The 26972-nt window shown below is 40.8% G+C and overlaps 1 protein-coding gene and 2 long non-coding RNA genes across 3 annotated transcripts; all 3 read left to right on the forward strand.

Moving 5' to 3' along the window:
- The first annotated feature begins 919 nt into the window (after positions 1-919).
- On the forward strand, positions 920-26972 carry LOC145798681 (uncharacterized). The gene is made up of 2 exons (XR_014340079.1): positions 920-1107; positions 26289-26972. It is a non-coding gene; the product is annotated as an uncharacterized LOC145798681 (long non-coding RNA).
- On the forward strand, positions 6976-26289 carry LOC145798989 (disease resistance protein SUMM2-like). Its single transcript, XM_082888500.1, has 6 exons — positions 6976-7107; positions 21879-22426; positions 23801-23957; positions 23990-24792; positions 24874-24976; positions 25112-26289. Exons 1-6 carry the CDS (start codon positions 6976-6978, stop codon positions 26021-26023), a joined length of 2655 nt encoding a protein of 884 aa, XP_082744626.1. The 3' UTR covers positions 26024-26289.
- LOC114290856 (uncharacterized) lies at positions 22638-23792 on the forward strand. Its single transcript, XR_014340080.1, has 3 exons — positions 22638-22752; positions 23120-23190; positions 23555-23792. It is a non-coding gene; the product is annotated as an uncharacterized LOC114290856 (long non-coding RNA).

Consider the following 26972-nt stretch of genomic DNA (forward strand, 5'->3'; position numbering starts at 1 on the left):
TGCTACGCAGATGGAATTAAAGGGCAATTGAGAGGGAGTTTTTATGAGCATTAAAGCCGAGCTAAGCCCAGGCGTAGTAATAGGCCGTTCTATGGGCCGTGGTGAAAAGGGCTTAGCGAGTGGACCTTAGTGTTAGCTCGGTTCAAGTATGGTTGCAGTCATCACGGTCGGAGTGGTGATAATTAGCTCGGTCATAGTATTCGGAGCCGAGGTATTTGAGCTTCTTATGGTGGACCTTGCTTTTGTTAGCTCGGTCAATGCTTAGTGTAGTTAGCTTGGTCTCAACAGACAAAATCGAGGTACAAGTGAACAAGAGCCAAGCTATGTGTTACAGTGAAGGCGTTGGATTAAGTATGACAAAGGGCTAGTGTTAGCTCGGTCATACTGTCATCTAACTGAGGTAAAACCATCTCACTTGGTTTAAGCAGTGAGGAGGGTGTTGAAGGATAAACATTATCTTTCAGGAGTGTGATTCCGAGGAGAACTCTACATGGAGGAATAAAAGTCTTACTAGGATTGTGCCAGGCAAAAACTATAAAAGCTCTCAACCAAACCTATGTACAGGTAACACAACTTTGATTTTCGGAATACATAGAGTTTTCGTCTATTTGTCTATTTTGCTGACTTAGGCATTGGAGAGGTATCCGGCACACACCCGCCGGCAAGCTCACGTTTGTGTTTTCAGGGAATAAAGTGACGACGTTTGGAGAAAGCGCAAACTTGATCAACAGGATTATATGAGAAGATTATTCTGCGCTCGTAAATGAGGCATAATAAAAAAATCTCATGAGTATAACTACAACAATATAATAGTTAAAAAAAAAATAATAATCATAAGTAAAGAAAAATGGTATAATCACTGTACATATGATGCACCCTTTCATGGGTAGTAGAATTTCCCCTTATAATATATAGATATTTGAAAACAGGGTTGTTGATACGTTACAATCCAAGTAAAAAGAAATCAGATTAGTTTTAAAGTTGATGCTGCACTTTGACGTGTAGTTGTAGAGCATCAAATTTCATCTTCCAGCTTTCTCAATTCATCTCTGTTTCAGTCAACCTTCCTCATAATTGCAGATCCATTTGTCATTCCAAGATTATTAGGTAATTAAGCTATATAAATCTGAGCCAAATATATATTTTTCATCTTTCATTCACATGTTTGCTAGTGTCTATATGTGTTTCTATGTATGTGTGAGAGTCAACCATGATTTAAACTCTGTTTGGTTTCCATTAAAACATACTGAAAGATCCTAAGAGAATACGTGCTAGAAGGGTTTGATGCTTTCTACGTTTCTTGTTTCTTAAAACTGCAAAGTTTAATAGAGGATTATCGATTCAAACTTCAAATTTTTATACAATTTTCTTTCTCCATATATTGACTTTGCTAGAGCATAGATAAGAAACCCAAAGATAGATTTCTCTTACCCACTACTTTTGGTAATTGCTTATCTCTTTTACAGTTTACAATGAGCTCTCATGTTAATACTAACTTATAGTGTTGTTATGGTGTATCATTTTTGTGAATCATGGTTTCGAAAGTTTGATTATGGGGTGAATTTTTACTTGGTCTTGATTACAAATGACCACAATAATTGAAAAATGTTGTCATCATGACTTGTCTTTAAACTATTTGATTTGATATCAACAGACTAAGATGGGATGTTCAATCTCATATATGATTTGTGAGTTCTGAGGACATTTCATTGTTTCTCTATAAATCATTCAAAAGAATGCCATAAGTTATAACTTTATTTGACTAAATCATTGGTAATGCTTGTTGAACTGTAACGAGTAAGTGTTTAGATGCTTGCGGAGACTTGAATGCAACCAATGCTGAGAGAATGTACTCTGTAGGGTAGGGATATTGGACAAGTTAAATTGCTAATTCGATAAAATGGGATTGCCCGGGAACACATGAACATATATTTTTTATTAACAAAACCTTGTAGTTATAAATAGATTCAAAAGTGAAAATTTTCTTTTTTAAAAATCACCAACTCCAAAATGTATTATGAAATGTTCACTTTATCTTAGACTTCCTAATATTAATGTACCCCTTAGAAAACTTGTTAATTTCTGGCTTAATCCTTCATGACTCCATTAATTAGGTTAATATACTAATAGCTATATAGAGAATTCTTTGAAGGCCAGGATGAGATCTTTGGGGCCTATGTCGGTTACTTCTCAATTGCTTTGTGATTTTGTTGACTTGCCTTCACTGTGTAAGCTCAACTCAATATTGATAACATCTAAACACAACTTTTAAAATTTTTGCCTGGAAGTCAAAATGCTCAGTTAAGCCTTTCACTTGATAAGAAACATTTTAACAACCTCATCTCAAATCAGAATTTTCTTATCTAGAATGTTTTAAATTTGTTTTCTTGTTTTCTTGTTATTGAGACCATTACTTTTCATCTTCATTAGAAAATAGTCATTACGTCCCTTGGTAGTTAAAGAGATTTGCAGCATTGAATAGAGGACATATGTTGAATTATTCCCTTTTTTTTTTTTTTTTTTGGGTTGGGTCTAAGGGTGATAGGATACACAACTAGGGTTGAGCGATTTGATTTTAGGTCTCTAGTATCACACTAATGTTGTGTTTGGTTGGGGGATTTGAGGAGGGATTTGGAAAGGAAAATGGAAAATGTAGGTGAAATGTGAACAAAACATATCTATATTTCACCTAGTTTCACACACCTTTTCCCTTTCCCTTTCTAAATCCCTCCCCAATTCCCCCAACCAAACACAGCGTAAAGGACTTCACTAGTGAAGCTAGTTGGCACCTTTGATGCTGAATTCTAATAGTTGCTCCAGTAGATAAGTATTACGTGCACTTTAAAGAGAATGTTACAAAACCAAAATTTCTTTTCCATTCACTCATCATAGACACCTAATGTTAACACCTTACTCACTACAACCGTGTTCTTTGGCCTTCATCACCAAAAAATCTCCATTTTGCGTCTGTCAAGTCAAGAGAATGAGTTAAGGTGACATAAAAAAAGAGCATTGAAGACGGAGAGATTTTGTGAGTACTAAAAGAATGGTCTCAAACAGGTCCAATCAAGTAAAGAAGTCAAAATAGGAAAGATCGGTTTAGGGTAACCGCTCAAGCGAGGGAACTTGAGCTGTGAATACAAGCTCACAGAATTTCTGCTTAGACAGACAGATCCTATGAAGATGAAAAGACTGTTTGAGCGCAGGACACTAATTCACAACATCTCTGCTCAGAAAGATAGATCCTATAAGGTGCAAAACATCATTGATGACCGCTCTATAATCGCTCGAGTGGTGTCACCCAGTTTGTCGAATTTAGGCTGTAGAACAACTCATGCTGTGCGTGGTTGAGGGATTTGAGAAGGGATTTGGAAAGGAAAATGGAAAAGGTACGTGAAATGTGAAAAAAATATACCTACATTTCACATAGTTTCACACACCTTTTCCCTTTCCGTTTCCAAATCCCTCCCCAAATCCCCCAACCAAACACAGCATTAAAGAATAAAAGCTGATTTGGTGATCTCATGCACAGAGCCACATGAAGGAGCGAGCAACTATGTCATATATGTGCTAGTTACAATTTGTAATATCAGAATAAGTTCCTATCAATCTGTTATACAAAGTAATTTAAAATTCAAAGTATACAATGGAAGGATAATGTAAGAAATAATGTATAAAATGTAAGAAATAATGTATAAAGAAAGAGAGAATAAATTGTGTATATATTGATTGATTATTGATTGTTTGTATGTACATTATATAAGAGATGTGAAGTGGACGTAGTGGGTTAGGTTTAGTGGAGTAGGTGAGGTGGTAGTGGTGTAGTGGGTTAGGTTTAGTGGAGTAGGTTTAACAGCCCCCCTCAAACTCAAGGAGGTTAGACACAAACCAACTTGAGTTTGGAGAGAGTAACAAAACAGGAAAGTAAACTGATAAATAAAAACAAAACAGGATAGGAGACACGGTATGGTCGTGTCAGACCGTTGTAGGAGACACGGTATGGTCGTGTCAGACAGTTTACGGGGTCATGTCGGACCGTTGTAGCAGACACTGTGTGGTCATGTCAGACCGTTGTAGAAGACAGTTTATGGGGTCATGTCGGACCGTTGTAGAAGCTGACCGGAATCAATGTCGGGACAGTTTACGGGGTCATGTCGGACCGTTGTAGCAGGACAGTTTACGAGGTCATGCCGGACCGTTGTAGCAGAACAGTTTACGAGGTCATGCCGGACCGATGTAGCAGGACAGTTTACGAGGTCATGCCAGACCGATTGTAGCAGACACTGTGTGGTCGTGTCAGACCGATGTAGAAGACAGTTTATGGGGTCATGTCGGACCGTTGTAAAAGCTGACAGCTGACCGGGATCAATGTCGGGACAGTTTACGGGGTCATGTCGGACCGATGTAGAAGCTTATGGGGTCATGTCGGACCGATGTAGAAGCTTGTGGTGGTGTACCAAGGGGGCGACTTAGGGAGTGCGCCATGGGGTGGCCTGGGTGGTTCCCATGGTGTGTAACCATGCTCACCATGATACATGATATATGTATAACCCCCCCTCAAACTCAAATAGGTGTGAAGATAGAAACCTATTTGAGGTTGAAACAACGGGAGCGAGAAAGCGGACTGTTGTAGAAGACACTGTATGAGTGTGTAGATAGGCTGCCCAAAAGATATACATGTAGATAGATATATCGAGCCCTCAAAAGTCGCGCCATTTTTCAAAAGGCGTGCCATCAAAAGTCGTGCCCAATCCATAAAAAGGTGTGCCATCAAAAGGCGTGCCATCAAAAGGCGCGCCCAAGTTGTCGTCGAGCGTCAAGTGGCGCGCGATGCGCGTGGCTGCCTCGGCTATTTAACCAAGACGGAGGCTGAGGCCGAGGCAGAGGCGGAGACAAAAAACCTGCGAAAATCCTTTGAAAAACTCGTCTGTTTCTGAGAGAGAAACTCTGTAACACGCTGTTGCCCAGAAAATGGCCTCGTCTTCCCGTGGTCTGCTCACTCTTTTTTCCGACCTCAACGAGTCAACAAGAGAGATAACTGGTGCGGGTGCCCGTGAACCTCAACCAAGTGCCCCTGAGTTTGCTCCGTTGAACTTTCTGATGCGGTCGGTGGAGCAAAGAATGGCAGTGCAATCGGATGTGGAGGCCAATCAGTATACATTGAAGTCATGTGTAGAGACCATGACTGCGGTCACAAACTTGTCGCACCGGCTGCAGAGTAGGACAAATGAAGTGCAGCAGTTAAACGCCTAACTGGCTCTGCTCCAGCGCATGTATAAGGATGCGCATGCAGAGATAAGTGTACTAAAGGCGGAAAACAAGGAGTTGAAGCGGAAGGCCACCGTGATGTTCCGATTTGGAGGGCCGCCTTATGCTGGAGTGGAGGAGCAGGGTGGAGTGATCGTGCCCAGTGGAGTGGGAAACACGGAGGCAACACCGTCAAAGGCCGCCCAGGACAGAGGCAAGAAGAAAAGACCGGCGGAATAGGCGAAGAAGTGAGGGTGGTGGGTGGCCGGCTGCAGAAAAGAAAACAAAGCTTTGGATGTTTGTTTGTGGTTTTTTTTTTTTTTTTTTTTTTTTTTTTTTTTTTTGTTTTGGTGTGTAAAATTGTGATCGGGGTGGATCCCGGAGATGAAGAAAATATGGGTTGTTGTACAAATTTGTAAATTTTTTTTTGTTTTTGTTTTTGTTTTTGTTTTTGTTTTTGTTTTTGTTTTTTGTGTTTTTTTTTTTGTTGTGAAAATGAGCATGGGGATGATGAATATATAATGATGAATAAAAATAATAAAGGTGGGAGTGGGGAACAGACTGTTAATGGGTTCTGAAACGGTGGGATGAAAGAGAAAAAAAATATATATATATAAAAATAATAATAATAATAAAAAGAATGGGTCAAATTGTGAGTGTGTGGAGAATTATTATTGTAGAGGATGGTGTATGCTCACCATGATGATTATGTCTTTCGTGGAGGAGGAGTTGTTTTAAAAAACAAACGAATGAGTTGTAAAAGAAAAGAGTCAGGGACCTATGGTAGAGTGGATTAGTTGGATAATTATCAGAGGGGTGCAAAAGGTGAAGGAAAGGTGTTGTGGGCGGTGGTGTAATGTTCAAAAAGAAAAGATAAAAAAAAATAAAAGAACGGTTTAAAAAACCAGTGATGGTGTGTGAATGAGTTCCTATGTATGCATGTGCGTGTCGGCCGTGTGTGTTGGGATGTGGATCTGTGGCTAGAGATCGATTGACGAGGCTGCAGGTGGTGTAGAGCTTCGGAGATGAGGCTGCAGGTGGTGTTGGTCGTCGGTGACAACGACGGCGCCTGGAGTGGCAGCCATGGGCTGTGAGCAAGCTGGGTTTTGCCCCCGAGAGAGAGAGAGAGAGAGAGAGAGGTTTGTGGTAAAGTTGTTGGCGGCGTCTTCCTTGCCGCTGATGACCACGTGGGACCCAATTCTGTGGTGGGGTTTGCCCGAAGAGCGTCTATGGTGGGACCCAATTCTGTGTAGCACATGGGGGTGGTAAGCGATGTGCTGTGCCAGACTGCACAAAGAGTGCACGAGGACAGACTGACTTTCGTGTCCGTCACGGTGGGAGCAAGCGATGCAAATCCGAAGGGTGTGGGAAGAGTGCACAAGGTAGCACTGATTTTTGCAAGGCACACGGAGGTGATTGTTGTGGGCGTGAGAGAAATCAAAGTTTGTTAGAACAATAGTGATAGGAGAGGCTTGGGGTTGATGATTGAACGGGTAAGGATGTTCACGGTGGCAGATGCGGTGGCGGTGGCGGTGATCGGAGTGGTGCTGGTAGTGGATGAGAAGATGGAGCAACCGAGGTGAGTGAGGAGGAGGAGATGACAGTGGCGCACTGGTGGCAGCAGAAATGGAGGGTGGTTGGAGGAATTGGACCTGCCACCGTTGCTAGGCGACGATGATGGAAGAAGGGTAGCTTCCGAAGCTGCCGTTGCCGACTTGGACGACGCCGATGGAGGTGGTGATTTTACAGAGTGAGGTTGCAGAGACCAAGGTGAAAGGAGAGGAGGTATGTGTTGGAGGTTTCAATTGGCACGGTTGGGGTCCGGCGGGCGGTGAAGGCAAGGTTGCCGCCCGTCGGAAGGTGAAGATCACCAAGAGCTAACCTATAGCTCTGATACCATGTAAGAAATAATGTATAAAATGTAAGAAATAATGTATAAAGAAAGAGAGAATAAATTGTGTATATATTGATTGATTATTGATTGTTTGTATGTACATTATATAAGAGATGTGAAGTGGATGTAGTGGGTTAGGTTTAGTGGAGTAGGTGAGGTGGTAGTGGTGTAGTGGGTTAGGTTTAGTGGAGTAGGTTTAACAGATAAAGTGCAACATTATGCAATATGTCCCCCTCAAGCTGAAGGTTTTCCAGGAATAAGCTTAAGCTTGTTACACAAAAAGGAAAACCTCATGGATGAGAGGCCTTTGGTCATAATATCTGCTATTTGATCCTTTGAAGATATAAACAGCACTTGTAAATCCTTGCAAGCAACTTGGGTCATAATGCTCATAGAAATGTGTTGCTATATGATTAATTGGATTCCTAAATGTTAAAATAAAATTATTCTAGAAGTACCTTCAATTCTTATAAGTAATCTATATAAGTCAATCCTATCATACCGTATTTTAGAGCTTGTGGCATACCATGTTCGATGTATCAGAATGAGCATAGAATCAAACTTCTTTATTAGTATTTTTAGTTAGATTGAATAAGATCTTGAGTTCGGTATCTGCAACAATTCACAATCCAACATATCAAATTGCTAGAGAATAATAAAGAAGTTCCATAGTTCTTGAAAAACAACAGAGATTTTCATCCATTTCAAATCTCTCTTAATGCTAGTCAATTCTCTTGATAATACATCGAGGGAGACAAAAAAAGAAACATAAATGCCAAGGACATCAAATGAATGATGAAGTTCAATTAGTCTGCCTTCTATGACCTTCAAGCTCTACAACAATAGAAGTTGTGTGGGTGAAAATCTGACCACACTGCCTGTTTAGTGATCAGCTGGAGAGCACAAGCAGAATAGATGGCTTAAGTAACCTGAAACAGAAAGAAAAAGCTCCGGCGGTGGTTCTTCCACCCGGGGGCACTCCGACGATCAAGTCAGTATATTTCTCAAAGATAATCAAGTACTAAACTGAATACTCAAAGTATAAATTGCATACCTTAGACCCACGGGGGTGCCTCTCTTTTATAATATACTCAATCCAAGTCCCACTAGAAGTATGACTTCTATGAACTCTAGTTCACTGTTTACTCTGGACTCTTTTAAGTGATAAAGATAAACTCCTTGAGAGTTTTATCCTTATCTTGATTCAGTCCCCTCTGTGCCTTAGGACTCTTGCCCCTTATCTCGGATTCCGATATCTTCGGAGATGACCTCGGCTTCTCCGAGATTACCTCGGCTTAACTACCAAGGCACGTGGCACCTCGGCTGACACGTCGGCGTCACCATGCCACGTGTTGGTATTCAGAAAATATATCCCCACAACTGCCCCCTAGGTTCTATTACCTCGGCATTCTGAGGTGATGGAACCTATTCCGAAATTTTGTCACTTCTTTTCTGAGTAATGGCTTAAAAACTATTTAGCCAAGATTATCTACTTTCAGCCGACGTGTTCTCTTCGGAGAACAAGGCTTCGGTCGTACTCTCCCACGCGCATGAGCTGTCATGCATATCTAACTGTTTCTTTTACGTGTTTCGTCTTTATTGGAGCGTGTCAGTGACGCGCCTGAAGCTGTCTGTTCATTTCGTCTGCGCCGTCTGACGCGTGCGTTACCCTAGGCGTAATGATTGCCCTAATTTTGCCGCCGTTTCACATTTTTGACAAAACTTTTCTTTTGCCTCTATCTTTTCTTCACTTTTTCATTCCGTCTTCTTGCTCTTTCTCTCTCTGAAAGCTCATTTTTCTTCGAATCTGCCATTGCTTCATTCTTTCTTCTGGAACTGCTCTTAATCCCTCATTCTTGCAAAAGCCCTCTTTGCTGTTGCAATCAATTTCTGGGTTCGGCGAGCACTGCCTCGGCTTCATTTGTCCTGGTAAGACCCTTTCCTTTAATTCTTTCATTCTCTTTATGTGCTTTTGTCTGTCTGTTGCCATTACTGATCTTGTTTGAGGTCTTAGATTTATTCGTATCTTGAATTTGTGGCTATACCTTGGACTTCTATGCTTTTTTCATCATTCTCTTTACCGCTGTTCTTGATTTGTTTCTGTATCTCTATTGTTTCTGAGAACTATACCTCTGTTCTTGAATCTGAAACTTCGTCTTTGTTTTGTTCCTTTTTGTGTCTGCCCCAGATCTGTGCCCTCGATTTTTATCTTCATACTTCATAGATTTGGGATTTGTTTGTAGAACCCTTAATCTTTAGGGAAACCTGAAAAACGCCCATTTCCTGAAACATATTCCTCTTAGTTTAAGCCGATATAATGGGTATGTGGAGGCATAGGGTAAATACCCCAACAAAACTTGAATACTTTAGGCAAGAATTCTCTATCCCAGCCGACGTTCACCTTAAGCTGGCTGGGGATAATGATACCATCGTGCCCACAGATCATACAATGCCTTTTCCAATAGTTGCTTTTACCGAATGTGGACTTCGGCTTCCACTTGATCCCCTTTTTCGTCAAGTTCTCCACTTCTATAAGCTGAACCCCATGCAACTTACTATCAATTCCTATAGGGTAATTAACGGTATTATTGCCTTAGCTAGGCAAGAAAACCTTAGAATCACCCTAGCCGACCTTCAATATTGTTACACTATATGCCCTCTTGATTTGAAGGATAGGGGTTTTGTCTATTACCTTAAGCCGAGATCCACTCAGTACAAAATTATAGCCGACCTCCCAGACTCCAACAAGGGGGCTGGAGATGATTTTCTCATTGCTTCTGGAAATTGGGAATTTGGCCCAGATGAAGATGTCCACCTCTACCCTCTTCCTCGAACAATTACAGAGGGCAACAGTAAGAGCCCTGAGTCAACACTTTAGTTGTTTTTATTTAAGACTTCAATACTTTGTGTTTCTGACGTTTGTTTCTTTGCAGATCTTCATCAGCCACCGAAAAATTTTCGCCAATCCTTCTTCCCAGGAACAGATCTGAAAACACTTCTTGGCCTTCCAATCCATTAACGAAAAGCCCCAATATTACTAAACTTCATCCCTACATACAAATCCACCTTACCCGACGTCCCAAGAAAAAGGAAGAAGAGTCTTTCTCCACCCACAGCCACAACCTTAACTGCTTCTACATCCCAAACAGATCAAGAGTCCACATCTGACCCAGCCGAGCTTCCATCAACTTCGGCCCCTTACTTAATACCAATTCCTGAACGTAAACGCCGACGAAGGCTCGTAAAGACTGCCGAAATGGTTCGTCCAAGGCCTGTCGTCCAAGACCTTCTCGCCGACCTTCCAACTGACGCCGAGGCCGCACCAACGCAATCAATGCTTCCACCCAAACCAAAGAGAGTAAAAAAGGCTCAGCCTAAGGCCAAGGCTACAGATGCCGAGGCTGAGGATGCTTTGCCGATTTCTAAACTAGCATAAAGCAAAAAATCAGCCTCTACTTCAACCAAGAGGTCTGCTGAGGGCCAACCCTCAGGGTCTACACAAACAAAGAGGCCAAGGTCATCGTCTGCGACGACCTCGGCTTCGAAGAAACCCGACGTCCCATGGGCCCCTGATCTATCCCTGGAGGATAGGCCCATTATGGCTAGTGAAAGTGCTGACGACATTAATGTTACTGTCGCCCTTAGCACTGCTCTTCTTCTACCAAATGACTTGGAGCGAAATGGCAAGCTTAGTGAGTATGAAAATTACGCTCTTATGCTCCAACACTCCGCTCAAGTAAGTATTTCTATTTGTATTTGTGTTTTTTCCTTCTGTTTCTTTCTGAGAAAATTTTCTGATACTTCTGTTTTCATTCAGGCTATCCAACATGCCCATTCATTTTCAATGCAATCCTTTGAAAATCGTCAAAGATTGGTTGATATGAAGAGGGAAACATCTTCAATGAAGAGACAGATAAGGGCCCTTGAAGCAAAAATGAAAAAACTGGAGGATCAGGCCGAGGCTGCAACGAAAGTCCAAACTTTAGCTCTTGAGAAGGCCGAGGCTGCTGAAGCCGTTAAAAAAGTAGCTGAAGCCGAGAAAAGAGAGGCTGAGGCTAAGAAGGCCCAAGCGGAGAAAGAACTCCAGCAGGCTCTGGCCACCAAAGAGGCCGAAGTCAAAGAGGCCGATGAAAAGGCCTATGCTCAAGGTATGGCCGATGTTGCAGAAGACTACAAGCTTCAAGTCAGGCAGGCATGCAACAGGGGATTTTCCCTTGGTTGGATGTCCTTGATAAAGAAGCTTGATCTTCCTGCTGACTCGCCATTGCGCCAGGCCGACGCTATTCCTTTACCATTTCCTCCACCTCCTCCTAAAGGTGGATCAGAGTCTGAGGCCGAGGCCGTGGATGAAGATGAAGAAAAAGATGATGGTGAGGCCTTGGTGAGAAAACCCAAGAATGCTGCCGAAGCCAAGTCCCCTCCTCCTGCTGAGCAGGTTATGGACTTAACTCAAGATGAGGGGGGTGATGATGCTGAGGAAGTGCCCAGGGAGTCTGTTCAAGGGTATCTATCATCTGACCTCCTTCTGACTGAAAGAAGTCTTGACACAACATTGGCAGAGATAGATGCCGAAATACAAGCGGAGAAAGTGGCCGAGGAGATTCCACCTGAATCGTCCGAGGTCCCCGTTCCTGCAGTGGCTGATACTGAAGAATCTTGAAAATGTTTTTTTTGTACCTTGTTTCCTTCTTTTTCTGTATTTTGTACTTTGTACTTCTTTACTTTCTGGATAATGCAAAACTCCTTCTTTTGGCTGATGTGGTTTCTTTAATATGTAACTGCAACAGTTCCTCCTCTGGATGTTTTAGTCTTGTGATATTCTGTTGACTGCTTCTGCATAGTCTTGTACTTAGAAAATTTTTGCATATTTCCTCATGTTGCTTCCTTTGTGAAATCTCCTCGGGGTTTCATACCTCGGGTATAACCATAAAAACTTTTATTTCGGCAAGATACTGTCCTGCAATCTTTTCATAAATTTCAACAAGTATAGAACATATATTTCGGAATGTAAACTTTTGCAAGCTTCTTCTTAAGTTTCAACAAGTTTTAAACGGTTATCTTAATCTTACCTACTTGTAAATTGCTACAAATTTCAACAAGTAATAAACAATATACTTAGCCTTTATTTTAACCTGTAACTTTCTGTGTACCTCAGCGGGTGATCGTATGTCGGTTTAACATAAACTTGTAAATTGCTGCAAATTTCAACAAGTGTTAAGCATCTTCCTTAGGGTTTAAACAACCCACATATTGCTATGAGAACTTAAGCAATAACCTCGGCCTATCTTCGACTTGTAAATTGCTACAAATTTCAACAAGTGAAAATAAGGAATCAGCTTAATTCCAACTTGTAAATTGCTACAAATTTCAACAAGTGAATTAAGGAATAACATCGGCTTAACTTCAACTTGTAAATTGCTACAAATTTCAACAAGTGAAGATAAGGAATCAGCTTAATTCCAACTTGTAAATTGCTACAAATTTCAACAAGTGAATTAAGGAATAACATCGGCTTCACTTCAACTTGTAAATTGCTACAAATTTCAACAAGTGAAGATAAGGAATCAGCTTAATTCCAACTTGTAAATTGCTACAAATTTCAACAAGTGGATTAAGGAATAACATCGGCTTAACTTCAACTTGTAAATTGCTACAAATTTCAACAAGTGAAGATAAGGAATCAGCTTAATTCCAACTTGTAAATTGCTACAAATTTCAACAAGTGGATTAAGGAATAACATCGGCTTAACTTCAACTTGTAAATTGCTACAAATTTCAACAAGTGAAGATAAGGAATCAGCTTAATTCCAACTTGTAAATTGCTACAAATTTCAACAAGTGGATTAAGGAATAGCATCGGCTTAACTTCAACTTGTAAATTGCTACAAATTTCAACAAGTGAAGATAAGGAATCAGCTTAATTCCAACTTGTAAATTGCTACAAATTTCAACAAGTGGATTAAGGAATAACATCGGCTTAACTTCAACTTGTAAATTGCTACAAATTTCAACAAGTGAAGATAAGGAATCAGCTTAATTCCAACTTGTAAATTGCTACAAATTTCAACAAGTGGATTAAGGAATAACATCGGCTTAACTTCAACTTGTAAATTGCTACAAAATTCAACAAGTGAAGATAAGGAATCAGCTTAATTCCAACTTGTAAATTGCTACAAATTTCAACAAGTGGATTAAGGAATAACATCGGCTTAACTTCAACTTGTAAATTGCTACAAATTTCAACAAGTGAAGATAAGGAATCAGCTTAATTCCAACTTGTAAATTGCTACAAATTTCAACAAGTGGATTAAGGAATAGCATCGGCTTAACTTCAACTTGTAAATTGCTACAAATTTCAACAAGTGAAGATAAGGAATCAGCTTAATTCCAACTTGTAAATTGCTACAAATTTCAATAAGTGGATTAAGGAATAACATCGGCTTAGCTTTGCCTGAGTTTGATATGTCCTCAAAAACATCCATGCATAACTTTATCAACCGAACATGTTGAAAGGATTCTGAAAAGACTTTATTGATAATATCGGCCAAACAATGATGTTTATCTAATGATAGAAAAATTTCAAATTACAAGTATTCCAAGGTCTGGGCAATGCTTTGCCCTCATTGTTCTCAAGCCGATATGCTCCATTGCCTAATACTGAAGTAACTCTGTAGGGTCCTTCCCAGTTTGGGCCAAGCTTGCCCTCCCTGGGATCCTTTTTGTTCCCGACGACTTTTCTGAGGACTAGGTCGCCAACTTGAAAATCTCTTGGATTAACCTTCTTGTTGTAAGCTCTGGCAAGCTGTTGCTGGTATACTGCGAGCTGAATTGCAGCTTTCTCTCTTCGTTCTTCCAATAAATCCAGGTCTCGGGCTAAGAGTATGTCGTTGGTGCCATTCTCTACTCCCTGGGTTCTGATCCCTGGGATGCCGATCTCTAATGGGATGACTGCTTCTGTGCCATAGGCCATGGCAAAGGGGGATTCTCCTGTTGATCTTCTCGGCGTAGTCCGATACGCCCAAAGTACGTTGGGCAATTCATCCACCAACTTTCCTTTTGCTGCCTGCAGCCTCTTCTTTATTCCATCCAGGATTACTTTGATGGATGCTTCTGCTTGCCCATTGCTTTGAGGAAAACTTGGTGTTGAGAAATAATTCTTGATCTTGAATTTTGCACAAAAGTTTTTGATAAGTTTGCTGTCGAACTGTGTTCCGTTGTCGGCAACTATGGCTCTTGGAATCCCAAATCTTGTGATAATGTTCTTCCATATAAAATTCTTGACGTCCACATCTCGGATTTTGGCAAGAGGTTCTGCCTCTATCCATTTTGTAAAGTAGTCTGTTGCTACCAGCAAGTATTTTCTCTGCCCAGTTGCCTGGGGAAGTTGTCCAACCAGATCCATGCCCCATTGGGCAAACGGCCAAGGGCTGGATACTGGGTTTAGGTCGGCAGCTGGCTGATGTATCAAAGGTGCAAACTTCTGACATTGTTCACACTTCTTTACATAGGCTTCGGCATCCTTTTGCATGTAGGGCCACCAATACCCCTGGGTAATGGCCCTGTGGGCTAACGATCTGCCCCCAGTATGGCTTCCACAGATTCCTTCATGAATCTCGTAAAGAAAATCTTCAACCTGCAAAGGGTGTACGCACCTCAAAAGTGGTCCAGTGAACGACCTCCTGTAGAGATGACCTTCCGTTGTTAGACTGAATCTGGCTGATTTCAGCCTTATTTTATGTGCTTCTTTATGGTCTTCTGGCAGCTTCCCCTCTTTTAGGAATGCAATGATTGCATCCATCCAGTTTGGTCCAAAGCCCACGCACATTGCTTCCTGTTCGGTGCTCTGTTTATCTATGCTCGGGGCCGACATGTAGTCGATCATAATTGTCCTTGTTTTTCCAGTTTGAATTGAGCTGGCCAAGTTGGCTAACGCGTCGGCGTGGGTGTTGTCATCTCGGCTTACTTGGAGTAATCTGCAGTTCTGGAATAGGGCTGCCAGTCGGATGACTTCCTTTGCATATGCCGACATTCTTTCGTCTCTGGCTGCAAATTCTCCTGTTGACTGGTTAACAATCAATTGTGAATCACAAAAAACAATTACCTCGTCTGCCTCTGCTGCTGCTGCTAGCTTTAGCCCTGCAATTAATGCTTCATATTCTGCTTCATTATTGGAGGCTTTGAACCCCAGACGGATGGACTGTTCTACAATTTCTCCATCTGGAGATATCAGCAGTACTCCTGCTCCTGCTCCCTGGCGGTTTGAACTTCCATCGACGAATAGTCTGAATGAATCGCCGATGTAGATGCTGCATGGTCTGAGCTTTTCTTTCTTTTGCTTTTTTGTTTTTGACTGGGATTCTTTTTGCTTGTCGGGCCGATGCTTATCTTGGCTCGACGGAGCCCGAGGTGTGATGGCTTTAGGTGTGAGTTCTGCGACGAAGTCGGCCAAAACTTGGCCCTTTATTGCTGTTCTTGGCCTAAATTCTAGGTCAAACTGGCCCAGTGTTACTGCCCATTTTGCTAGCCTTCCTGTTAAGTCTCCTTGATGTAATAAGGACTTCAGCGGGTGCTCTGTTAGGACCACAATTTTGTGTGCCTGAAAGTAATGGCTTAATTTCTTTGAAGCCATTACCAAGGCTAGCATTAATTTTTCTAGTGGTAGGTATCTTGTTTCTGCGTCAGCCAGAGTCTTACTTACATAGTAGACAGCCTTCTGCTCCATTTTTTCCTCACGAATTAGCACTGCACTGACTGCGTGCTCAGAGACTGCTAAGTACAAAAACAATTCCTCCCCTGGAATTGGGTTAGAAAGGACCGGGGTTGTGGTCAAGTATTTTTTTAGGTCGGCTAAGGCAGCTTCACATTCTTCTGTCCATAGGAAGTCTGTGGCTTTTTTCACCAGGTTAAAGAAGGGTCTGCACTTGTCTGAGCTTCTGCTGATGAATCGGTTTAGGGCTGCGGCCCTTCCAGTGAGTACTTGAACTTGCTTTGCCGATGTCGGACTCTGTAGTTCCAGGATGGCTTTGATTTGGTCTGGGCTGGCCTCAATGCCTTTTCTTGTTACCAGATATCCTAGAAATTTACCTGACCCAACTCCGAAGGCACACTTTGAGGCGTTGAGTCGGAGCCGATATCTTTTGAGTATGTCAAAGACCTCTTTTAGGTCGGCAAGATGACCTTCTGATTTCTTGGTCTTTACGACCATGTCATCGATGTAAACTTCTACCGTTTTGCCAATTCGATGTTTAAACATCTTTGTTACTAACCTCTGATAGGTTGCTCCTGCGTTTTTCAGCCCGAAAGGCATTACCTTGTAACAGTACAGGCCTTTCGGGGTGATGAACGCGGTCTTCTCCTCATCTGGTGGGTACATAGCAATCTGGTGGTACCCTCTATATGCATCTAAAAAACTCATCCTTTCGTGCCCCGAAGTGGTGTCTACCAGTTGGTCGATTTTGGGCAGAGGAAAGCTGTCTTTGGGGCAAGCTTTGTTGAGGCTGGTAAAGTCTACACAAACCCTCCACTTGCCATTCTTCTTTTTTACTACTACTGTGTTGGACAGCCATGTTGGGTACTGAACTTCTCGGATGGCTCTGGCTTCAAGGAGTCTTTCTACCTCTTCTTCTACTGCTTCGACGTGCATTAGCGTCGGCCTTCTGGCTCGTTGAATCACAGGCTTTGCCGATCTGTCGACATTCAGACTGTGGCAGGTGATCTCGGGGTCAATGCCAGGCATTTCATAAGGTGTCCAGGCGAACACCTCTATGTTTGCCCTTAAAAAATCTTCCAGTTCTTTTTCCTCTTCTCTAGCTAAGCCTGAGCCGAGAAGAAAAAATCGTTCTTCGTCGCCCTCCTGGACGAGGATTTTCTTTAGCGCCTCTTCGCTTTTCTCGGTTGGTTCCTTCCCGACGTCTTCTAGGACTTCCATGTCCTCATCTTCAACTTCTGCTTTCTTTGGCTCCCGTATACTACAGGTGGATTTTATTGCTGCCATGGAGCAAGTTTTGGCTTGTATTTGATCCCCTCTAACTTCTTCAATCCCATTCTCTGTTGGGAACCGGAGTAGTTGATGCAACGTCGAGGGAACTGCCCCCATTGCATGCAACCACGGCCTTCCCAAGATGATGTTGTATGGTGAGGGTGTGTCAATTACCAGGAATTCTGTCCTGATCTTCTTAGTGCCGGCTTGTACTTCTAAGTTTGTTGCACCCAGTGGCCATGTCGGTGTTCCGTTAAAGCCGACCATCGGGCCGCTTGATTGTTCTAGGTCATCGGGGTGAAGGCCTAGCTCTTTGTAACATCTGACATACATGATGTCACAGGAGCTGCCTTGATCTATTAGGATGCGTTTTACTTGGCACTCCCCAACCTGGAGGGATACTACCAAGGCATCATTATGCGGATGTTGGACCAGTTCTAGGTCGGCTTCAGTAAAGGCTATCATTGGCCCTTGGCATTCTTCTGGCCGATGTCTTTTTTCCCCGACTTGATAGATATGCTGTAAATGTCTTACCCTCTGGGTTTCTCCTCTGACTTCGTTTTCGTTGACCCTTGAGTGGATTACATTAACCACCCTCGGTTCTCCTGCTTGTGGTAGCTGTGCTGGGGGAGGGGGTGCCGCTGGTGCTTGAGGCAACCTTGCCTGCTCTTCCCTTGTTCTGGCCTCATCGACCAGGTCCCTCAGAAGGCCTTGTCTTACCAGGTCCCCCAAGTGTGCTTTTAAGGCTCTGCAACCTTGAGTTGGATGCCCTTCTTCATTGTGGTAGGCACAACGTCTACCAACGTTCCTTCCCATGAATTCCCCCGGTGCTCTTGCTGGAGCCCTGAAATAAGGTTGATTTCGAATCCGATCTAAGATTTTATGGATTGGGATCCGGAATACCGTTGTTACCGCCTGTTTATTTCTCAATTCTATTTCTTGTTTGGTCGGTCCATTGTTGACTCGGCCTCGCTTTGGCGAGCCGTTTTCCTTTTCTTGTTTCACCTCCTTGTTTCCCGATGTATCTTCCTCGGCCCTGGCGTATTTCTCAATTCTTGCCATGAGTTCTTCCATGCTTTTTGGCAATGTTTTTGCCAAAGATTTCCGTAGTGGGCAGTCATCTTTCAGGCCGTTCTTGAAGGATACGACTGCTACTTCCTGGTTGCATTCAGGTATTCGGTTGAACACCTCGTAGTACCTCTTCGCATAGGCCCTGAGGCCTTCTTCTTTGGTGATTCGTAGAGCCATCAAAGCATCAACCCTCAGGGGTTGCAGCTTGTTGGTCACGAATCTGGCCACAAACATCTCGGCCAAGCCTTTCCATGTCTTTATGCTTCCTTTTGGTAACTTATGGAACCAATCAGATGCAATTTCCCCAAAGGATGAGGGGAATACTTTGCAGAGCAACGGCTCGTTCCCGCTATATAACGCCATTGAATTTAGGTATAGCCCAACATGAAAGTTTGGATCTGACTTACCATCATAGATTTGAAACCTCGGCATACTGAATCTTTTGGGCGGTTCGAATTTGTCCAGTTCCACCGAGAAGGCTGTCTTCGGTTTCACTGGGGAGTTTACCTCGGCTTCTGCATTCTGCTGCCTCCTCTTGAGGTAGTCCCTTAAGTCTTCTTTGCTCCTCCCTGGAGCTCGGCTGTCTTTGGATTTTAGTCTTTTTAGTACACTACTTTCGGCCTCGTGGTGGGGTCGTTTGGATCTTTCTTCATGGGTTGTGTCAAAATGGAGTACTTGCCCCTGAACATGTCGATGTTCTTTGGGGTCTGGATTCTTCATGTGGTGTGTCCTTCGGGACTCTTCTTGCCTCGGGTTTTCCCGTCCGACTTCCCTGGAAGGCCGGTGAGAATGCCTTCCGCTTCTGGTATGCTGAGGGACCTCGGGGATTGTTTTTCTTCCATCCTTCTGAGTGTTGTTCGCCGGTATCGGCGTATCTTGCAGCGGGTATGGTGACTGCATAACATTATTCTGCATCATGAAGTTGACGACTGACTGGAGGTCCGCCAACTTGTTTGCTAGTTCTTTCACTTCCTCATCCCTCCGTAGGCACCTGTCCCTCCATACCTGGAGGTTATCTTCATTGTAGTACTTTCCTTGGTTTGCTCTTTTTGACATGTCGCCTTCTGGGATGACGTCGTTCTCTCTGTGACCCTGGTCACGGGCTTCTGCATTGTGGTTATCTCCTTCGATGTCAAGGTCAATTGGTCTGCCACTCCCAGTGGGAGCGTCATCCCCAATATTTTCCTGTTGTCCGTTACTGGCCATCTATTCTTCCTTCGTTCCCACAGACGGCGCCAAATTGTGTGGGTGAAAATCTGACCACACTGCTCGTTTAGTGATCAGCTGGAGAGCACAAGCAGAATAGATGGCTTAAGTAACCTGAAACAGAAAGAAAAAGCTCCGGCGGTGGTTCTTCCACCCGGGGGCACTCCGACGATCAAGTCAGTATATTTCTCAAAGATAATCAAGTACTAAACTGAATACTCAAAGTATAAATTGCATACCTTAGACCCACGGGGGTGCCTCTCTTTTATAATATACTCAATCCAAGTCCCACTAGAAGTATGACTTCTATGAACTCTAGTTCACTGTTTACTCTGGACTCTTTTAAGTGATAAAGATAAACTCCTTGAGAGTTTTATCCTTATCTTGATTCAGTCCCCTCTGTGCCTTAGGACTCTTGCCCCTTATCTCGGATTCCGATATCTTCGGAGATGACCTCGGCTTCTCCGAGATTACCTCGGCTTAACTACCAAGGCACGTGGCACCTCGGCTGACACGTCGGCGTCACCATGCCACGTGTTGGTATTCAGAAAATATATCCCCACAGAAGTTTAAGCTTCATGCAGCTTCATGCAAAATGTACATAACTTAAAAAAACTATGCGATAAATGTCGAGCTTTATGAAATCTAAGGCAATCCCTGAAGTGGTGTGTTGTGCATAATACATACATATATGATGGCATGTTCATATTTTATTCATTGTTATATTAACTGAATTGTTTACGTATTTGAAAATACAAAGAAAAATATTTAAACGTCATATATTATTCTTAACATTTTTGTTGGTTTTCTATGAGTGACATGTCCTAAACTTTGCTAAGCATAATTTTTGTCACTAGGAATTAGGGGTGTAAACAATACATAAAGAAACTGATTGTACTGACCAAACCAGCCTAAATTGACTAGTTTTGGTCAGTTTTGTGGAGTTCAGTTTGATCATTTTTTTTATTTTTAAAAATTCTATTTTCAATTTGGTACCGATTTTTTAAAACATGAAACCAATTTGGACTGAAACCATGATGATGTCATTGTTTGTTTTGTGTAGTGTATATGTATAATAAAAGATGCTACAAAGATCTTTGTTTTTTTGTTTTTCTAACACTCGCTAGAATCTTTGTTGGTACTAGTGTATTTTAGGTTTTGGCTCATAACTTGTTATTTTTCATTTAACACTAGAAGAAAGGGAATTGCTTTCTGCAATTAAAAGGAGCAAGATCCTCTGAATTTATTTATTTATTTATTTATTTATTTTTTTCCCAGTAAAGCCTTCAAAGACTTTTGTATTTGTTAAAGACTTTTGGGATTAGATTTTTATTTTGTTACAGAACTTTTGGGCCATTCTATTTGAACCTAAAAATTATCTCAGCATTTCCAATTCGAATTTTAATTCTTATTATATCTTAATGTGAATTTACTAATAAGAACAACACATTAAACCTTAAAATAAAATATTATTTTTTTCTCGTGGTATACCCTAATCAATTATACGTATTCTTCCTATTCAAATCTCTTAATCTTTATCTCCAAATTCCACTTATTTCTCTTCTTCTTCTTCCACACTCCAAAATTCCAATCCATCCCACCAAAACTCACTATTGTCATCCACATAATTGTTTTTTTATTATATTGTTATTTGTAAATAGAAGAAAATTTGAACAAAATCAAACAACAAATTAGAGTAATAATCAAAATAGTTTTTTGAAGCAGCCCATCAAAGAGGATGTAAGTATTTGCATAAATATTAAAGTACAACTATTAATTTTTGTGTTTTTTTTAACATAAAAGCGAATATGCAGCCCTTTTTTTGTCATTATTGTTCGGATTTTCAGAACCGAACAAAGTCACTTTGTTCAGCAGTGTATAGCCGAACAAAGTGAATTTGTTCGGTTCTGGATGTCCAAACACGAAGTTTCACTCTCCCCTTCTCCTTTGCTGTTCTCTTTCGCCGATGCCACCTTCGCTGGTGCCAGGTTCCCTGGTTGTGTTCCCTATGTCTTCGTGAACAAAAGAAAGATTTTTCAAAAGGTTTTTGAATTTGTTGTATTTGGTTGTACCTCAAAAGGGTAATTTGGGAAAAAAATAGGGTGTTCTGAGAATAAATTGTAACTCTAAACAATTTAATAGGGTGTACTAAAAGATTGGGCTCACCTAAACATTTTTTTTGGTGTAAATAGAATTCCCCCATACTTATAGTAGATTGTTATTTTGTTGAAGACTTAGTCCCAATGTTTTTTTTTTTTTTTTCTTTTTTTCATTTTTTTTTTTTTTAAATATTTTTGTGATAAAAATTGACCCAATTTGTGAAGACCCAAACCGATGAAACCGAACTGACCCAACTGCAAAAGTTTTCTTCTGTGGTTTTTAGTCTATTTGGGTCGTGCAAACAAAAAACCGACTATTTCAATCCGATGGTTAGTTTTCATTAATTCATTTAGAAAATGATATCAACATGGAGATCAATAGAGCATTGGTGCTCCAGAAGAAGGTAAAATTGAGGTGGAGATATGGCTTAAAAATGTGGAAAAGTTTAAAAATGAAGTGAGTGGTATTGAAACTGAAATCAATGAAAATGCCAGGTGCATGAGAGGGTGTTCCCCCAATTATTATTCACGTTACAAATTGGGCAAACTTCTTGCAAGTAAAACTCCATATGTGACTGAGCTTCAAGTGAAGGGAGCATTTCCAAATGGGGTGTTTGTTGACATGTTGCCAGATAATGGAAGAATACTACCAACAACAAAGTTAACCGGCAGAACAACTGAGAAGATTTTGCATGTGATTTGGGAATGTTTGGTAGATGTCAATATAAGCAAGTTAGGGGTCCATGGGATGGGGGGTGTCGGAAAGACAACCATCATGATGCATATAAATAATCTACTCAATGAAGCTCAGATTTTTGAATGTGTCATTTGGGTGACTGTATCAAAAACTTTCAACTTGGAGAAATTGCAAAAAGACATTGCTAAAGCAATAGATTTGGACCTCTCCGATGATGAAAATGTAAAACCCAAGTTTTGAATATTATTATTTTTGGATAGATTGGTAATTACATTAATTTATATGGGTCACTTAGTAATATCAAGAATTAGTTATGAGGTGGCATGATAATTTCTATTACTGAGATGGGTAGTCTTGTAATTTTAAGAAATTAGGTTAATAATCCTAAAATATGTATATATATATATATATATATATTTATATATATATATAAATAAAGAAAAAGAGGGGAAAAGGGGGTTTCATATTTCTTTTTATCGCGGCTGCGCAGTGCATCCTTAGGAGGAACGACCGTTGGAAATTGAAGCCACTAAATGTTCTTGATTGCCCATTGACTGAGGTATTTTTTGCCCTATTGTTTACTTTATGTAAAGGGATCAATTGTTTATTATATTATGTACAGGGGTTAATAGGTAGTCAGATGGTTTTGGGAAGGAAATTTGTGTGGATACCTAAATATTGAGAGTTTGGATGCATGGAACAACGTGTATGTGCAATTGTATGGGTTATTGGACACAGTGCAAATTATTATGTAGGTGTAATTTTGCAATAGAATTTGGTATATTAGATAAGGTGTGTTTAACTATTAAATTAAGGGAATTGATTTGATATTTCTTGTATATTAAAGCATCTCATATATGCAGTGGGTTCTTATGGATATGTGAAAGACACAAAAATATTAATTTGTTTGAGGTTATATTTATTAGGTTCGTGCGATTGAAGTGGTGGAGTTGAGTATTTGAGATTAGTTTGGGAAATATTAGTTTAGCTGTTTGAGGTAAGTAACCCTCTATCACTGTTGGTACATTTTTTATTCCTGTTGAATCGTTTAAAATTATAAGTATTTATTCATAGCCTCCATGTTCTTTTAAAATAAAATATGAGTCAAATATAAAATAGCATCGAATATTATTATGAAAATTTTATGAAACTATTATGAAAATTGTACTAAATGTTTATTTTGAAAATATCGAATATTTTGTTTAAAAGTTGTGTATTGTTGAATTTTGAACATCACTCTAGTCTGACTATGATTTGGGCACTAGCCAATGGGGGTTATTTATTGGCACAAAAACTAGTTTCTTTTGGGGCTTTACCACCGGCCTATGTGTAGTTTCTTTTGGGGCCTATGTGTGGTTCAGATTCTGAAGAGTAGAGCTGCGCGAGATTTTTTACATGTGGGAGTGCCGAGAGTAGGACTATGAATTAAGTACTTGGATTATTGTTTTGTTAATGGATTTTATTAGTGGACTTGGTGGATAATTTCATATGATAAGAATAATCAATTTTTATGGATTTTAGCATTATGATAATTAAGGATTTAATTGGAGTATTTACATTGTTGGTTATGTGTTGGACTCTTAGCCTTGCATGCTCACTTAAATGAGTGTGCGGCGTTGTCACGAAGCTTGGGACGTGACAGAAAATGTGATTAAGAAATCAGCCATATTGCTTGAACATTTGCAGAGGAGAAAATTCATTCTTATCTTAGATGATTTGTGGTATAGATTTTCTTTAGAAGAGGTGGGCATCCCACAGCCAAATAGAGAGAATGGTTGTTAGTAGTTATTACTCGACTCATGGAAGTTTGTCGTGGCATGGAGACTCAGAAGGAAATAAAGGTCGAGCTCTTGTCGAAGGAGGAATCATGGGATTTGTTTATTGATAAAGCAGGGGCTGCGGTAATTCTTTCTCCTGAATTAGAATCGATTGCAAAGCCAGTATCAGAAAAGTGTGGACGTTTGCCGCTAGCAATCATTACTGTAGGACGTGCAATGAGGAAAATTGACAATTTAAGAATCTGGAAAAACGCATTAGACGAGTTGGAAAGCTCAAGGGGAGAAATAGAAGGAATGGAAGAAGGCGTCTTTGCACGTTTGAAATTTAGTTATGATCAGTTAAAGAGTGACAAAACCAAAGCTTGTTTCTTATATTGTGCATTGTATGCTGAGGATTACAAGATTGATATTGAGGAGCTTATAGAGTATTGGATGGCGGAAGGATTGATTGATGAGGTTGGAAATAGGGAAATTGAAATCGACAAGGGATATGCAGTGCTTAATGAGCTCATAGATGCTTGCATGCCGGAGAGTGTTGGAACAGGGTGGGTAAAAATGCATGATTTGGTGAGGGATTTGGCAATCAAGATCACGAGGGAGAGTCCTCGGTTCACGATCAAAGCTGGTATGGGATTGAAGACCTTTCCAAGCGAATGGATGCAAAATGTTGACAGGATCTCACTAATGGAGAACAATTTTAATGTTCTTCCAAGTCATCCCAATTGCCCGAATTTATCTACCTTGCTTCTGCAAAAGAATCCTCTTTCTAAGTGCATCCCTATTTCATTCTTTTCGGACATGTGTAGCCTTAAAGTTCTATAGCTATCCGGTACTCTTATTGAGTCACTACCAGAGTCACTTTCAAACTTGCAGTGTCTTCATGCCCTCTTATTACGCTTCAGTGAGTTAAAGGAGCTACCTTCAATATCAATGCTTAAGGAGTTGAGGGTCTTGGATCTGTTATACACCCTTTTGGAAAAATTACCCAGTGATATGGAAGGCTTGGTAATCTAAGGCGTCTTGATCTCTCTTACACTGAAGAATTAAACATGTCCCCTGGTGGAGTAATCACCAAGCTGTCTCGTCTTGAAAACCTATCAATGTTCAAAAGCAAGTGGAGATGGTCACAAAAATTTCAAGAAATGGGTGAAGCGTATAGAAATCACAAGCTCCCCACAATTAACCAATGTTGGACTTTCCTTTGTGAACCTTCCTAGCTTCATTTGCTATGTGAGATCTAAGCATTGGAAAGTCCTGAAAAGCTACCACATTGGTGTAGGGATTCTGTCAAGCTTTGCACCTATTTCCAAAGAAACTTTTAGTGTGGAAATTCGAGGTTGTCACATCATTGGTGATAACTGTTTCATTGAGCTCCCCAAAAACACTCAGCAATTGGCCATTCAGGGTTGCCACGATATTGATGTTCTATCAAAACTGTCACTCACTTCCAACTTGAGTGATCTGAAAGAATGTTATGTGTCAAGTTGCAATGGTTTGGAGTTCATCACATTGGCAGATGTGAACCCTTTTCCAAGTCTAGAGAGATTGGTCCTCCGGAAACTGTCCAACTTAAAAGCTATTTGCCTTGGAAATGTGGTAGCTTGTGCCCCAGTAAGGTTGAAAACCTTGCATATTTACAATTGCAACAACCTGAAAATCCTATTCTCCGTCGAGCTTTTGCAACAGCTCCCAAACCTTCAAGAATTCGAAGTATGGAATTCCCATTTGATTGAGGAGATAGTCGGAGAAGAGGGTAGCAGTGGAGTCAATAGCAATACTTCTCCAACAGTAACACTTCCAAGGCTTCGTCGCTTGTATCTTTCTACATTACCAGAGTTGAAATGCATCTCTAGAAGGGTGTTTATTTGTGAGTCACTAGAAACTATTGATATATGGGATTGTGGGAACTTAAGGAGGCTTCCATTCTCCATCAACTACCTTCCATCCTCCCTCAACCATATTAAGGCAAACAAAAAGTGGTGGGATGAGTTGGACTGGGATGAACCTAGTTGCAAGCTTCACTTGCAACCTTTTTTCAGGGAAGATCACTGACAGGAAAACCCAAAATAAACATCATTCTTAGGTTGATGCATGATGGGTTCAGTTTCATTGATGACACATATTCATTCAAGTACAAGATTTGATAAGGAACTCGTCCAAACTATTCGCTAAGTTTGTCTCTTTATGTGGCACTCGTCTTGACTGTTTGTTTGTTTGTCTTTATGGGATGAAACTGAATTCAAACAAGATATGAATATTTTGTTCTTTGTTGTAGTGGGAAGCTTTGATATCTGTACTGATTCTTAAACCAATACAGGAATCAGTTGAAGTTTGCAAATGTAAAGCATGGGACACCAGTGACAGCATGTTGTGGTGAGCGTTCCCTTTTTACTGATATCAGATTAAAGCACTTTGGATGCAGGGCATTTCTACGCATAATGTCAAAGTATTCTTCTTTGTTAGCACATGAAAAACACGATCAACTTCAATTCAACTCAGGCTTGGACATCTTGAATTATGTTAGCCAACAACAATCTCCCATGAATCCAACTCAGTCTTGTGGATCTCTGAAAACATTCCAGCTTCACACATTCCAATGGTTGCTAGCTCATTTTGTGTCTGAAAAATACATTGCATTTACAAGCATTGTTCATGCCTTTTTGTTAGCTTGTTTCGCAGCCTCTTCGAGAATACCATCGGTTGGAGCTCTACGTATTTTTCCCATTTGACAATGGATGATCGCTATTGTTTAGGTGGTTGTTTAATGTATTGTTTTTCTTTTAAGTTGTTTTCTGGTATTTTGTAGTGGCTCTTAGATGTTTGATGATTTAATGCACTGAACTTTGATGTACTTAAGCTCCTTTTATCAATGAAGTTCTTTTCTTTTTCCCACGCACAAAAAAAAAAAAAAAAAAAAAAAAAAACTCAAAGATTAGTTTACCTATTCATACAGCCAATCTTGCTATAATTAACAGGGGTGGGAAAACTTCTTCCAGTTTGA

Source organism: Camellia sinensis, chromosome 9 (genome assembly GCF_055761805.1).
Source record: "Camellia sinensis isolate YWXY chromosome 9, ASM5576180v1, whole genome shotgun sequence".
Taxonomy (NCBI): domain Eukaryota; kingdom Viridiplantae; phylum Streptophyta; class Magnoliopsida; order Ericales; family Theaceae; genus Camellia; species Camellia sinensis.